Source organism: Natrix helvetica, assembly GCF_964273705.1.
Source record: "Natrix helvetica genome assembly, chromosome: 3".
NCBI lineage: Eukaryota > Metazoa > Chordata > Lepidosauria > Squamata > Natricidae > Natrix > Natrix helvetica.
Window position 1 is genome coordinate 101060353 of NC_138549.1, and position 13162 is coordinate 101073514.

The window sequence follows — 13162 nt, forward strand, 5'->3', positions numbered from 1 at the left end:
GTGTGCCAGGCGCCCGCTTCCCTCCCTCCTCGGGCGGCTGCCAATGTTCCCTCTAAGCTGCGCAGATAACAAGGAAACGCCGCGCAGAAGTTTTAAAATGTGAGTGAAAATATCCCCCCTCCCTCCCTTCTCTCTGCACCGAACTCTCTCTTCCATGATTGGTGAAATCAAGGAAGATTCTGCCCGGATACCGATGACGTTGCAGAATGGAGAATTCCCATTGGTCCTATGGGGCTTCATTGGTTCCTGGGAAAACATGATTCGCTGGTTGTAGCCTGCTTTTCTCTGCATATCCGGGGTTTCTAAGCCCCGTTCTGGACTGGGCAATCTTTCTGCGATCCCTTCGCTTTGGGGAGAGGGAACCAGCGTGGAATTGGACTGTCTGAGCCAAAGGGGTCCATGCGATCTTGATACTGGACTTTTGAGCAGTACCAATTCTTTCCACTCTTTCTTTTCCCTTTCTGTCCTTCTTCTATCTTCCTTTCCTTTTCATTTTTTCCTTTAATTTCTCCTTTCCTTTTTCCTTTCCTTCTTTTCCATTTCCTTTCCTTTGTCTTTTCCATTCCTTTCCTTTTCCTTATTTCCTTTTCCCTTTTTTCTTTTCCCTTCCTTCTTCATCCTTTCCTTTCTACTTTCTCATTTCCTTTCCTTTTTCCTTTCCTTCTTTTCCATTTCCATGGCCATCATGGAGGGGGGGGGGGAATGTGACATGAGGGGGGAGAAATGTGACACGAGGGGAGAAATGTGACATTGTGGGATTGACATTAAAAGGGTTGATGTGAAAAGGGGTGTGTGGACATAAAATTGCAGAATATCGTAATCTAGCATCGTAAGCCAGCAAAATAAGTTAGTGGCCAGGTTCTGAGGTCAATATATAAGGTCCACAGATAAATAACAGTGTACCATCCTATGTATTTTCGGTTTTAAAAATGTGGCTCTCAAAATAAATTTCAATCGTGGTTTTGGCGAGATTTGGCTCAGTTGAAAAAAAAGGTTGCCCACCACTGACCCAGAGTATTCCCAACTTTGGGGCTGGTAGGCTGTCATGGTTTTTGTGGATTTCATTGGCATCATTGCAAATATTAGTTTTGTAGGAAGCAAACTGGTGAGGTTCTGTTCTGTTCTATTAATCCTTTCATTCCCCCCCCCCCCCAATATATCACGTTGTAAATACCCTCTTCAAATGTTTTCCTTGTATTCTGTCCTAGTATGTTAGTTTCTTAATTGAAAGGATAAATATACTTATTTCATTGCAGTATTCTACTTGGCTTGCTTTCAGATTATTTTATTCTGATACAAAGTCCCTATCTGAGTGAGGATTCCTGCAAAATTCCAGGCCTGAAATACTAAGTAAACATTCAGTTAACTGATGAGTTGTACTGTTGAATCACCGGTGTTAAGACTGAGGTTTTAATTCCTTGTATAATTCTATCTATTCAGCAATATATGGAATTATTTGTTGGACACTGGCAAGTACTGAGGGTGATTGCAAAAGCTACAATCCTAATCGAATACAAGCTTAAGAGATAGCTGGTTCTAACTCAGGCATGGGCAACAATGCCCCTTTAAAACCTGTGGATTTCAACTCCCAGAATTCCTGAGCCAGGCATGGCTGCTGGCTCAGGAATTCTGGGAAATGAAGTCCCCAGGTCATAAAGGGGCCATAGTTGGCCATCCAGCTCTAGCTTCTACCCATACAACCCCACCCCTGCCTACCCCAATCAGCTGTTCCAGTAAAAGGCAATTTCTCCAGAATCTTGATATTAGATGCTGACCATTGATACACTAAATGAAGTCCTATTTTAGAGAAAGAGAAATGTGCTGATTAGATGTAAAGAGGGTGCAATGGCATCTTCTAGATGTCTGCTTTTGTCTATATAATAAAATGTTTTGGGTTTTCTAAATATGGTGGGAGGAATTCTTACAGATCAAAGAGGTGCTTCTGGGCATTAATTATAATCTCCAAAAAGTATGCTTAAGTGCTCCGGTGTGAAGCAGTAGACACTATCTTTTTAGCTGCTGGGAAGTTAAGGATAGCATAAAGCTACACTAGTGCATTAAACGTTTGTATGTGTGTGTATGTGAGAGAGAGGGTGGGGAAGGAGGGAGAGAGATTGACATTTCACATCTAGCCAGCTCTGCCAGATGCTTTCCACCCTATATGAACTTTAGCTATAGCAGGATCATCAACCTTCAAAATTCAAAAACCCCAGGACAGCAAATGTTCTCTCTATGGTGGCAGCTGCTGGGAAAATAACCTTTAAAGCTGCTCTTTTATGTTCCAAACTATGCTTCTGATAAACTTGGGGAGTCTTTAAAAAATTAAAACTAACTCTGAATCTGAGTACAAGTAAAACCAAAGTTCCAATGAGAGACTTGCTGCTGATTATTGATACTTGCTTTCTGTGAGTGATAAAAGATGAAAATGTTACAATACATTGCTCTGAAGGCAGAATGTTTACAATAAGGTGACTTTATTTATACAATAGACTTTTTAATATATTATTCAAAACACTTCTTTTTTAAATACTGAAAAAATTTGAGTACATCAAAGCCGAAAATGGCTTTGCTATACGCTGCACAGCATTGTTTGAGTCCCTGTATTCTTTTTATGTACAGAAAGCATCTGCAAAATGCATTCTAGACACAATATACACCTTACTAGTTAGTGTCAATACGCAAAGTAAAATGGAAAAGATACTATCTGTATGTGCAAATTAAAGATAATTGATTTCACTGAATCAATTCATTTAAAATATAGCTTTAAAGTACTTTTTCACATAAAATGAAGCAGCTTTCAAGTTCAGTAAATCTGTATACTGCAAAACATTGAATTACATTCACAATCTATGTTCATAAAGTAGTAAATGATTCTTCATTCAGCCTTATTTACAATGATACTGTAATTAAACTGAAAAGTATTTTGTCATATAGCAATCTTTTTAACACATACAAAAATGACAGTTCTGTATATAATTTAAGCTCAAAATCACAATTGTTTCAAAATATTAATTACAATACAGCTATCTCTATAATTAAACATGTGTTTTATAAAATGGTAAAATTTGTAATAAAGTAAGTTGTTGGTATTTACGTGATTACAGTACTCACAAGTAGAAAAACGTAACTAATAAGTCTTTGTCTTGCCCAGTGTTAAACCACTTAAGCTAGCAAAGAGGCAGGAAAGGCCCCGATTTATAAAAATTCAGCCTCTTGTGCTGAACTGGTGTGGCTTATCGATGTTCAGAATAAAATTTCACAAAGGGGCATGAACATTCTAGATGGAATGAACCGCTGTGGAAACTTAATGCACATTTAAAGTTCATAAAGATTCAAGACTAGTCTGAAATTCATTAAAAAAAAAAAGAATCCAGTATCAAGAATTTGTGTGCTGAGACAAACATTCTTAGCCTCTGGGTGTCGCTGTTGGATTTCTCAAACAGGATTATCATTGTAGTAAGTACATAAAGTGAGTTTTTAAACTACAAGCAATGCATTTTAAAAAAAAATTAATTCTAACTTTTGATTTAAAAAATGTTTAATACTTGTCTCCTGTTTGGAATGTAGGGTAACAAAGGCATACATGAACAAAAGGAAAAATATAATAATTCTGAATGGATCTTAGGTATTTTATTAAAAATAATGTTTTATAGCTCTTAAGTACTCTTCAATTCCACCTTTTACTTTAGGAACGTGAAAGTTACAATCATGGAAAACTTCAGTCGGTCTTGATGTGATTGAATCTTACCAATAGCTCTTCTCATTTACTTGGGCATTTTGAAAAAAAGGCATGCATTGTTGCCAGAAACAGAACTCAAAACACTCACAAGCTAGCTCAGTACAATGCTTATATTTTTACTGAGAAAAGGAGGCACAGCTTGCTGTGACAAAGTCTTTCATGCGCTCCTCAGTTAAGAATGTAATTTCTCCAAAATGTCATAGGCATGAGATTTACAATGGGGCTGTTTTCTTGAAGACGTTTCATTAAGCAAAGTAAGTAATATCCTTAGTGCTATGTGTTACCAAGCACTGATCAAATGTCTGCAAGAAAATAACCAAGCCCAGGAGTACCAAGGACTCCTCATTTCAACCCTGAGCTACAAATATTCTTTATAGATTTACAGTGATTAAATCTCCATGAAAAAAATTACATTTGAATGCAAAAATCTGAACCAATTTAACATATGATGAGGTCTTTAGTGCAAAAGGATACACTGAAGCTATGAAGGTAATAATAAATCTGATATTGCCATGAAAAGCTACTAAGGGAATCTGTCAGCTACAAAGTGAAGGAAGACAATCCGGACAAAACTGGGAAGTTTGACAATACATTTTGTGAGAAATTTTAAATGGTACTCACTATTGGCAGCAAGGGCAAGATAGAATTCACAACAGCAAAACAGTTCACTTTCCTAACCATTGTCCTAATGTGCCTTCCTGGTTAATAGTTAATTGTATCTTCTTACACTAATATTTACATATGAATTAAAAACTTTACATCATTTGTATGAGAAGAACAGAAGTCCAATTTTAAGCAGTTGCAATTTTTAAAGAGGCGCTTGTATGAAAGAATTTTAAAAATGGCTGCCTAGATACTTCCTAGCATTTATTTTAGTTGATTTTTTTTTAAAAAAATGTCATACCTATCAAAATGATTCCATGTGGTACTTACAAGGCGATGTTTAAAAATTTATTGTACCTCCTAAAATGACTCCGTATGGCATCTTATTAACTAGATTGCTTTTTTACATTACTTTCTATAAATAGCCCTGGGAAGAAGATCCGTAAGAAGGGTTCTGAGAGCGAAAGCTTGCTAAGATCGGTCTTTGAGGGTCTGTTATAGGCAAATTGGCCTGGCTGCAGGTACAGATGCAAATCCATTTGCTCTCCATACAGTCCTATTTCTCCGGTATGTATGTGTGTGTGTGTCTCTCTCTCTCTCTGTGTCTATAAACAGCTGCTCTGCTGAATGGAAGCCAAAAAAACAGAGCTATTTTACTCTCCTGTTTCTTTTAATCACGCTTTAAGGCATGTTTGGGCAGAGCGCCTTTGTATATAGTCAGGGTTGGCTAGCACAACTGTCACCATGGAAACAAATGCAGCAAAACCCAATTTGAATGAGAAGTAGGAGCTGAACCGAGCAGTTCAGCTTCTGCTTTGGAATTCATAGGAGCCTTTAAAAAGCCTTGCCAAAGATGACGGATTGCCTGTTTGGAAATGGGAAGGGAGATTTTAGCTATATAGTCTCTGCTCTTGTGTTTTTCAGAACTGTCTAAAGATCATAATGGTATTAGTGACACACCTGCAGTCCTTCACAAATTGAATAAATGTTATATATTGTGTGGAGCACTTAGTTATCACTGCCTTTCATTCAGGGACTCAGCAGGCCACAACAACCCTCTTAGGTGGGTTGGGCTGAGAATGACTGTCTGAAAGTCACCCAATCTGCTTGCACAATTAAGGGTAGGCTTGAATCTGGGTCTTCTGGTGCAGGTCTAACAGCTTAAGATCACACATTATTCCTTATCCAAAGCTCTGTAAATTTAAGGGGATGGGAAGAGAGAAAGATTTCCATACTTAACTTTTCTTCCCAATTAGACTCCCTTTACTGACATGGATGTTTAACAGAAATCAGCTGGATGTGATGTACTATGACATCTGCCATTGTCCTCAGGGGTGTTTCTTAGTCTCCCAACCTCTACATCCCCTGACTGGATGGTTGCAAGATGGGAACTTCCAGCTAGCTATAGTCAGCTTCAGAAGGACTACTAGGACGTGATGGAATGTAATAGTAGAGGAAACATGAATTGGCTTTATACTTGCCCTAACGCTGAGAAGAAGCAGGGAATAACATTTTCTTAATGATTTCATGCCCTTCAAAAAGGAAGACTCCTTAAAGGTCCCTAAATAACATAAACATTATTCTGTTGGGGAAAAGCTGTCCATGTATGGCAATTAAGCCAGTACTTCACTTGGAAATGCTGCACTCACTGCTTTATGGTGCCATTTAAAAAACAAAAAACAAATAAAGGATGATAAAAAACCCCCAATGCTAATTAGGAGATGCATCAGACTGCACTTTTCCAAACTATATGTTGCCAAGGTGCAATTGTGCTTTTAGGAAGAAGTGTAGTGTAATACAAATGACAATGCTGATTTTGATACATTAATTTATATTGGCATTTTAGAGAAAAAGCAATGCAGTCTCATTTTCCTTACTGATGTCATAATCTAATGAAATCTATATGATTTCTGACTGGTTGAGATGATTTCAGTAATTAAGAGGAAAAGAAGGGCTATTTTTAAAAGAATAGCAGAACAAAATCATGGCTAAAATGTAGAAGCAAAGGATTTTTGCATTCCTGCAAAGCATTTTTCCCTTTAAAATTTAGCAGAGCTCTAATTTATATTGTGAATTATTTAAATGTTTTTTTATCACGAGGAAGATAGAATATTAATTTTGTACAAAGTTTTTATAAAGGGTAAGGGGAGAAGTATTAATAAACATCAACTTGTTACATAATTAATTTTCTATTCAGTTTGAGATAACCAGTTATTTTTGTTAGGAACGAATAATTCCAAACCAAGGCCTCTTATTTAAACCATAAATTATCTTTGGAATCAAAGAAATTTCCTTCTCACGCATAATCTGGAGTAATATTTTTGAACAATAGTTAAATCTCATCTAGACAAGCACTAATTTTTAAAACAACTAAACATTGCCATTAGTCTACAGAATATTTTATGGATTAATCCGTAAATTTCCATTTACCATGTCCTCAGTTCTAAGTCAAACTGGAAGCACATAGCAAAATTCATATCCTCCCCCCAAATATTTAGTATTATTCAAGCCATCCTTTATTTGCACGTTGTGCTAATGTGCACATTATGGGATATATTTCCTGTTTAACACATTTTTGGTATCGATATTTTTCTGCACAGAAGTTTTTTACACCAATTTTCCAGCAGGTGGACTAATTTGACTCTAGAGACAATGCACAAAGTTGGTAATGCAAATGATCATCTAATTGTTTGGAGTCCAGGATTACAAAGAGAATGATACTATTTCCCTTAGTAGGTTGGTTGCTTGTTACAGACAAAGCAGAGACATTGTCCATTGAAGCATGGTATTCAAAATTCAAGAAACAGCTTACTGTATGGTCACACACAAATTGAGAAAAAAAAGAAAGTTTTCTTGATCTTCTCTCTCCTTATTCAGAAAAATATTGGACTCTTGGGCTGGTCAATCTATGGAAAATTATTTAACTCCCAAATTCCAAAGTTGGGCTTGTTTTCAAAGTCCTTTGGCATGGTAAAGATTGGATGTATGGTGGCGCATTTATGCATTTGTAAAATTTCTATCTCATGGCAATCAAAAGACTCTTGGCAGTTTTCAGATGCCTGACATTTGAGTTACAAGAATATTCAATTACATACGTACTTTCTTAGACTATGTGAGGGGCAATAAAATACTTGTATTTCCTTTCTTTCCAATCACTGTGTTCAGAATTGTAACAATCTAAGCCTAAATCCATATCTGAATGTTCTGGTAACTCAAAGTAACAGTTCATTCATCTGGTGACGGTGGACTACAGTCCTCGGAAGCTTACACCGGTTTATCTAATTTAGTGTCTTCTAAATATATAGCCCAAACTGCCAGCATAAACAGAGGTTGGGATGCCTGGAGCTTATGGAAGTTGTAGTCCAAACCATCTGCAAGCCATTAACCAGGTTGATACAACATTTAGTATCTATTTGTACTGTTACTATTTTTGTGGTTTATATTCTAAGCTTCTTTGAGGTAAATCCTGGAAAAGAATATATGGTTTTTAAATAATTAATTGTGAGCAAAGCAAAGCCTGGTTTTGCTCATTAGCCTCCCATTAGCCTCCCAAATAAATTTAAGGTTATTTTAAATTGGATATTGCACTCTTAAAATATATGTATATATATGTATTTACATTGTTAAAAAAGGGAAAAAATGAAAAAGCTAATAGGTCTGCAGTGCCATTCTAGACCTATTTCTACAGAAGTGAATCCCATTAAGTTAAATTCTCATGTTACTGAACATAGAACTACTAAAATATTCTTTATAAATAATTTATATCTTATGTGAGATAGAAATACTTTATGGGAATTATAATTTTATATAATTTTCTTTTTAAAAACATAAACAATTGTGAGGCAGTAATTTTGATGGAGACTAAGATTTGTAAAGAACTTGTGTGTGTTTCTGTGTCCTGAAATAAAGACATCTAGAAACAATTAAAAAGAATTTTAAAAATAAGCTGGTACCAATGCATAGCCAGAGACTTACAAAGAAAAATAATACATAGTCAGTTGGAAGTTATATTTATATAGTTATTTTTCCCCAGGGTAATCATTACTAACATATAATATTATACATTTGGCACTATATTTGCCATTGGTCCAGCAATTGGCAAAAAATGTTAGGCATATTTTATTATTTATAAAAAAATATTTAGACAGTGAGCTCACGTTGAATAACTAGGTCTACTGTATTCTGGAAACTCTTCAGCAGTAATACAGCTTTTTCATGTTCCATATGTACAAAACTGTGTCCATTTGCCTGCAACAGACAAAATAGAAAAAAGTAAGTGTTTTAGAATTTAGTAACATGCGGCATAAGATCAACCACTATCCCATGATATGGTATAATTTAGAAAAGTAATGCCATAGTAGTGTTTCTCACTTTAAGATGTGAGGATTTCAATTCCAGAATTTTCCAGCCAGCATCATCATAATGACATGCTGTGAAATTTGTAGAGATGTTTGAACCTCAAACATCTGTACAAATTTCACAGCATGGCCTTAAGCAATCATCAACTTTATTTGGATGTCTTTCCCACATTATGCCAATAGAGTAGTATTTGGTTTGTCTAAGTAATTTGCTCAGTTTAGAGAAGTTATTCCCAGCATCGTACCCTCCATGTCCTTCTAGAATTCCCATCATCATGCTCAGTAGCTCATACTGAATTCTCTATAAAAATATCAGATTAGGATGAGCAGCGAGGTAGCTATGCATGCGTTGGTCTTGTTAAAAAAAAAGTAATTTGCTGCTCGGAATGCTTTGCGTGCAAGAGATTTACCCTCCCTTATGAATTAAGCAAAGACCCCCAGAGGAGCTTGAGACTGCTGAAACAATTTTAAAGTCCTAAATAGATTGGTCATGGACATAAATTGAATTGGAATATTTTCAGGATGTCCTAAGTAGCTCCCAATGCTTTGAAAAAAATAAAATAATTATTTTATTTTATAAATAAAATATAATAAATGAACAACAGGCCCAACTGCACAATCTGGTATTTGCTTCATTGTACAAGCAATCAAGTACTAGTCTCAGGCATTTCTGTCTAACAAACAAGCTCTTAAGCAAACTTTCTTTCTGACTTCATACATACATATATACATACATACATATAGTGTATGTATATATATATATAAAATATGCTGGTCTACGAAAATGTGTGTGTGTGTGTATATACACATACATGCACACACATACATACGTATATCATATATATCAAATATAATATCTATATAACATGTGTCTATCAATTATGTACTCATTTACCTATTATCTACCCTAGCCCTATAACTATCTAGCTAATCGGTATTATAAATTATCTCAAGTTCTAAAGAATAAAACTGCTTTTAAGCACAACCCTAATTTTAATATAATATACCATCTGGAAGGTATTAGAATATGACAAAGGTCACTATCTTCCATCATGTTTTCCCCACAGTTGTTTCCAAATTCCAAAGAAAGCAGGGAGAATCAGCAGAACAACAAAAGTTGATACTCGTCTTGCATAAAACTACATTCAGTTAAATAATCCTAGGAATTTCCCACTTACTGAACAGCCGCTCCACAAAACCATTTCTACCTATTATTTGAGGTTGGAAAGATTTTAAATTTAGCACAACTTCTAAATCAACGATTTCTTTATGGTTACTTAGGAACAGATTAAGCCAGGTCACAGAGTTAAATTTGTGAACCAATTGCTTACAACAGCTGTGTCATAATCCAAATAGCTTTTATAGCAGACCAACATTTCATATGCAACAAGCAGAATCCTATCAAATGCTCAGTGTTAATGGAAAGAAGCAATCTGCATTAAGAAGTTTCCCCACCCACAACTGTGTAGCTTGAATTAGTGAATATCTCTAATAGAGATTTGGGATAATAAGGATGTGCTTAATATTCCTATTTATAGTATTGTGATGTCCTATGGCTGTATCATCTATTACAACCATTTGTGGAATATGGAATTTATTTCTGAAAGTATCACTAACCTTAATTTACTCCAGACTTTTCTAAGACTTGGATTTTTAGCATCTACATGCAAAGTTTAGCATTTTTATTTGAGCGTTCTAACGTATGTGTAATTGAAGCAGTCCGATCATATTAATTGCATAATTGCTCATTTGAATAAAGAATATGAGTTTCATGCCTTATGTTTGGGTCAATCTCAACTATTTCTAATAATCATTGAAATTCCATGTTTTGGGACTCAAGTTTTATTTTTTAATTTATTATTATGCATGTTGTAGTTCAGAATTTTAATTTATATATACAGTTTCTGCTCCTAAGCTTTGGTTTAGTAATAGTTTGGGAAATAATAGCACAAGCTAGGTGTAATTGCTGCAGTATGGTGGCTATTTTGGAGTTTTTAGTTTGTATGTTCCCAATTCTCTTTCACCTGTCCCACACATCCCATCCCACACATCCCATTTATATACTCTCTTGTGGTTTGAACAAACCACTTTTTGTTTCCAAAATTGTGCATTCAAATACTGACGGAAGCAAACCGTACTGTAGTTGGTCAGTTTGCTAGCATGACAATTTATAGTTAGTACAAATGTATGAGGAAAAAAAATAAATGCAAAGGGAGGAGGAAATAAATAAATGCAAAATCCATTTAAGGAAAAAGTGTTTTTCATTGGAATAATTATTTTCTTTAGTTCAGATCTGAGCACCATGCCCAGATAGAAAAAATATCAGTGAATTGTAATCATATCTCAGGTATCTTGAGTGTGTTAAGGCAATCTACATAATTTCTGGTTGTTGGGATAGACATTATTATATTGGCATGCAAAGCAGATGTTAGAGCTCCTAATATGAGCATGCTTGAAATAAAATTACATGTGGCAAGAAGACTATAGCTGATATAGCTAGTAGAATGACTTTATCATTGGCAAAGGTATAATTTGAGACTGATAACCTAAAACTTTCTCTTATTTGGAGTGTTATGTGAAAATTGTGGCTGCTCAAAGCCATAATATGAAATGAATAGGTTTGAATAACGGGATGTTTTGCATATGTATGGAGTTGAAAGCTGATTGCTGAATGTGACAAGAACAGTATATGATGAAACAATGTGTGAGACTTAATGCAATGATTAATAAGTGGTTCAACACAGAATATGACAAGAATAAAACAATGTCCAATAGATAATTTGATTTATTTTTGTGTAAATTTATAAACAATGTTTTTGGTTTGTTGGGGACATGGATGTATATGTACTTTGACTACAAGATAATACTTGCTGCAAAGAACCTAACATTTACAGCATTTGCAATAGCAATAGCACTTAGACTTATATATCATTTTACAGTGATTTACAGCTCTCTCTAAGCGGTTTACAGTGTCAGAATATTGCCCCAAACAATTTGGGTCTTCATTTTACCCACCTCGGAAGAATGGAAGGCTGAGTCAACCTTGGACCTGGTGAGAGCCAAACTGCCAAATGGCAGGCAGCCAGCAGTCAACAGAAGTAGCCTGCAGTACTGCACTCTAACCACTACGTCCCTAAGGCTTATTTGTTAGACTGTTTTGCAATGAGTATGGATAAGAAATCAAGGTAGTCATGTTTGACACTGGCATTGGAGTAAATGATTGCAAGTAACGTGCATTGTGAAAAATTAAAGCAAATAGTTAAATTTGTGTATCCTGGAAGAATGTTTACTAAAGTTGGGAAGATGCTAGACGTGCAAATGATGGTAAACGATATACTTGTTTAGTGAAATGAATGTTTGTCAAAGCAAATGAATGTGGGAAAGTGGGTATTGGATATACAATGGGAATGTGTTATTTCAGAACTTTATTTGGAAAATAAGAAAAAATAGAATTAAGTAAAACTAAGTGCTGAATCAATGTGGATTGAATACAGGAAAGAATTATCAACACAAAAATACGTAGAGAGAGTTGGGTATATAGAAAGACTGAATTAGGATGTAATATTAAATTGCAAAATAAATACATGAAGGAATAGTGGTGTATTGAGAAGAGGAAACTCAAGACTGTTAGGGCTGAATGGAGTTGATAAGGTTCTCAAAGAAGAAGAAGACTTTTCTAAAGTAGAAAAGTCAGACTACTCATAAAGTTTAAAATAGAATAAATGAGTAGTGTACGGTGAATGGTATTGACCAAAACTGGATTAAGCTGCTTAATGTTCTTTTTTTTGCACTTTGCCTGATGCTGCTTACTCCAACTTCCTTCCTTCCCTTCCCTCCCTCCCTCTATTTTGTGTTTTCAACAGTCTTTGAAAATGGGCAATATGACCAAATATTATCTATACAATAGGCAAAATTTAAAAAGAAATATAACAATGTGGTCTTGGGTTCTTTATTCAAATTCTCAATCCTTCTTTGATGAGTTTATTTGAGTTTGATGCAATATACATGCTCTCACTACTCTCACATAAAATCTATAACTATACACAGAAATATCCATCCTATTTCACTAATGACCCTTTAAATAGATAATGACTGTGTTTGCTTCAGAAGCTTTTATGCTCTTTACCAGTTTTATTTATTTATTTATATCAAATGTATATGGCCAGCCATCTCATAAAGGCAACAATGTAATAACAAGTAACAAAATATAATTATTAGATTACTATTTTTAATTGCACAGATTGATAGAGAAGTTTATCATAGCAAGCAGTAATAGCTAATAAAACTTATTGAAAAAGCTATGAGGATCAAATTTTATTAACATTTATGGTAGGTGGGAAGCTATCAAGAAATTCCAGACTAATTGAGGAAATAAAATAGATGGCAAGAAACTTCCAGCACTTCCATACTGTGAAGAAAATAAATATGGACATGACCATGTAATTATTGGGAATCTACTTTA

General features: G+C 35.0%; 2 protein-coding genes across 3 annotated transcripts in view; both read right to left on the reverse strand.

Moving 5' to 3' along the window:
• The window catches only part of CTH (cystathionine gamma-lyase), a 414207-nt gene that overhangs the window by 127647 nt on the left and 273398 nt on the right, over positions 1–13162 (reverse strand). The window lies entirely within an intron of this gene.
• The window catches only part of LRRC7 (leucine rich repeat containing 7), a 233006-nt gene continuing 220594 nt past the window's right edge, over positions 751–13162 (reverse strand). For both annotated transcript variants that reach the window (XM_081949018.1, XM_081949016.1), the window contains one exon: positions 751–8590. In XM_081949018.1, coding sequence (XP_081805144.1) covers positions 8483–8590 — 108 coding nt within the window. In that variant the 3' untranslated portion in view covers positions 751–8482. The remainder of the gene's footprint in view (positions 8591–13162) is intronic.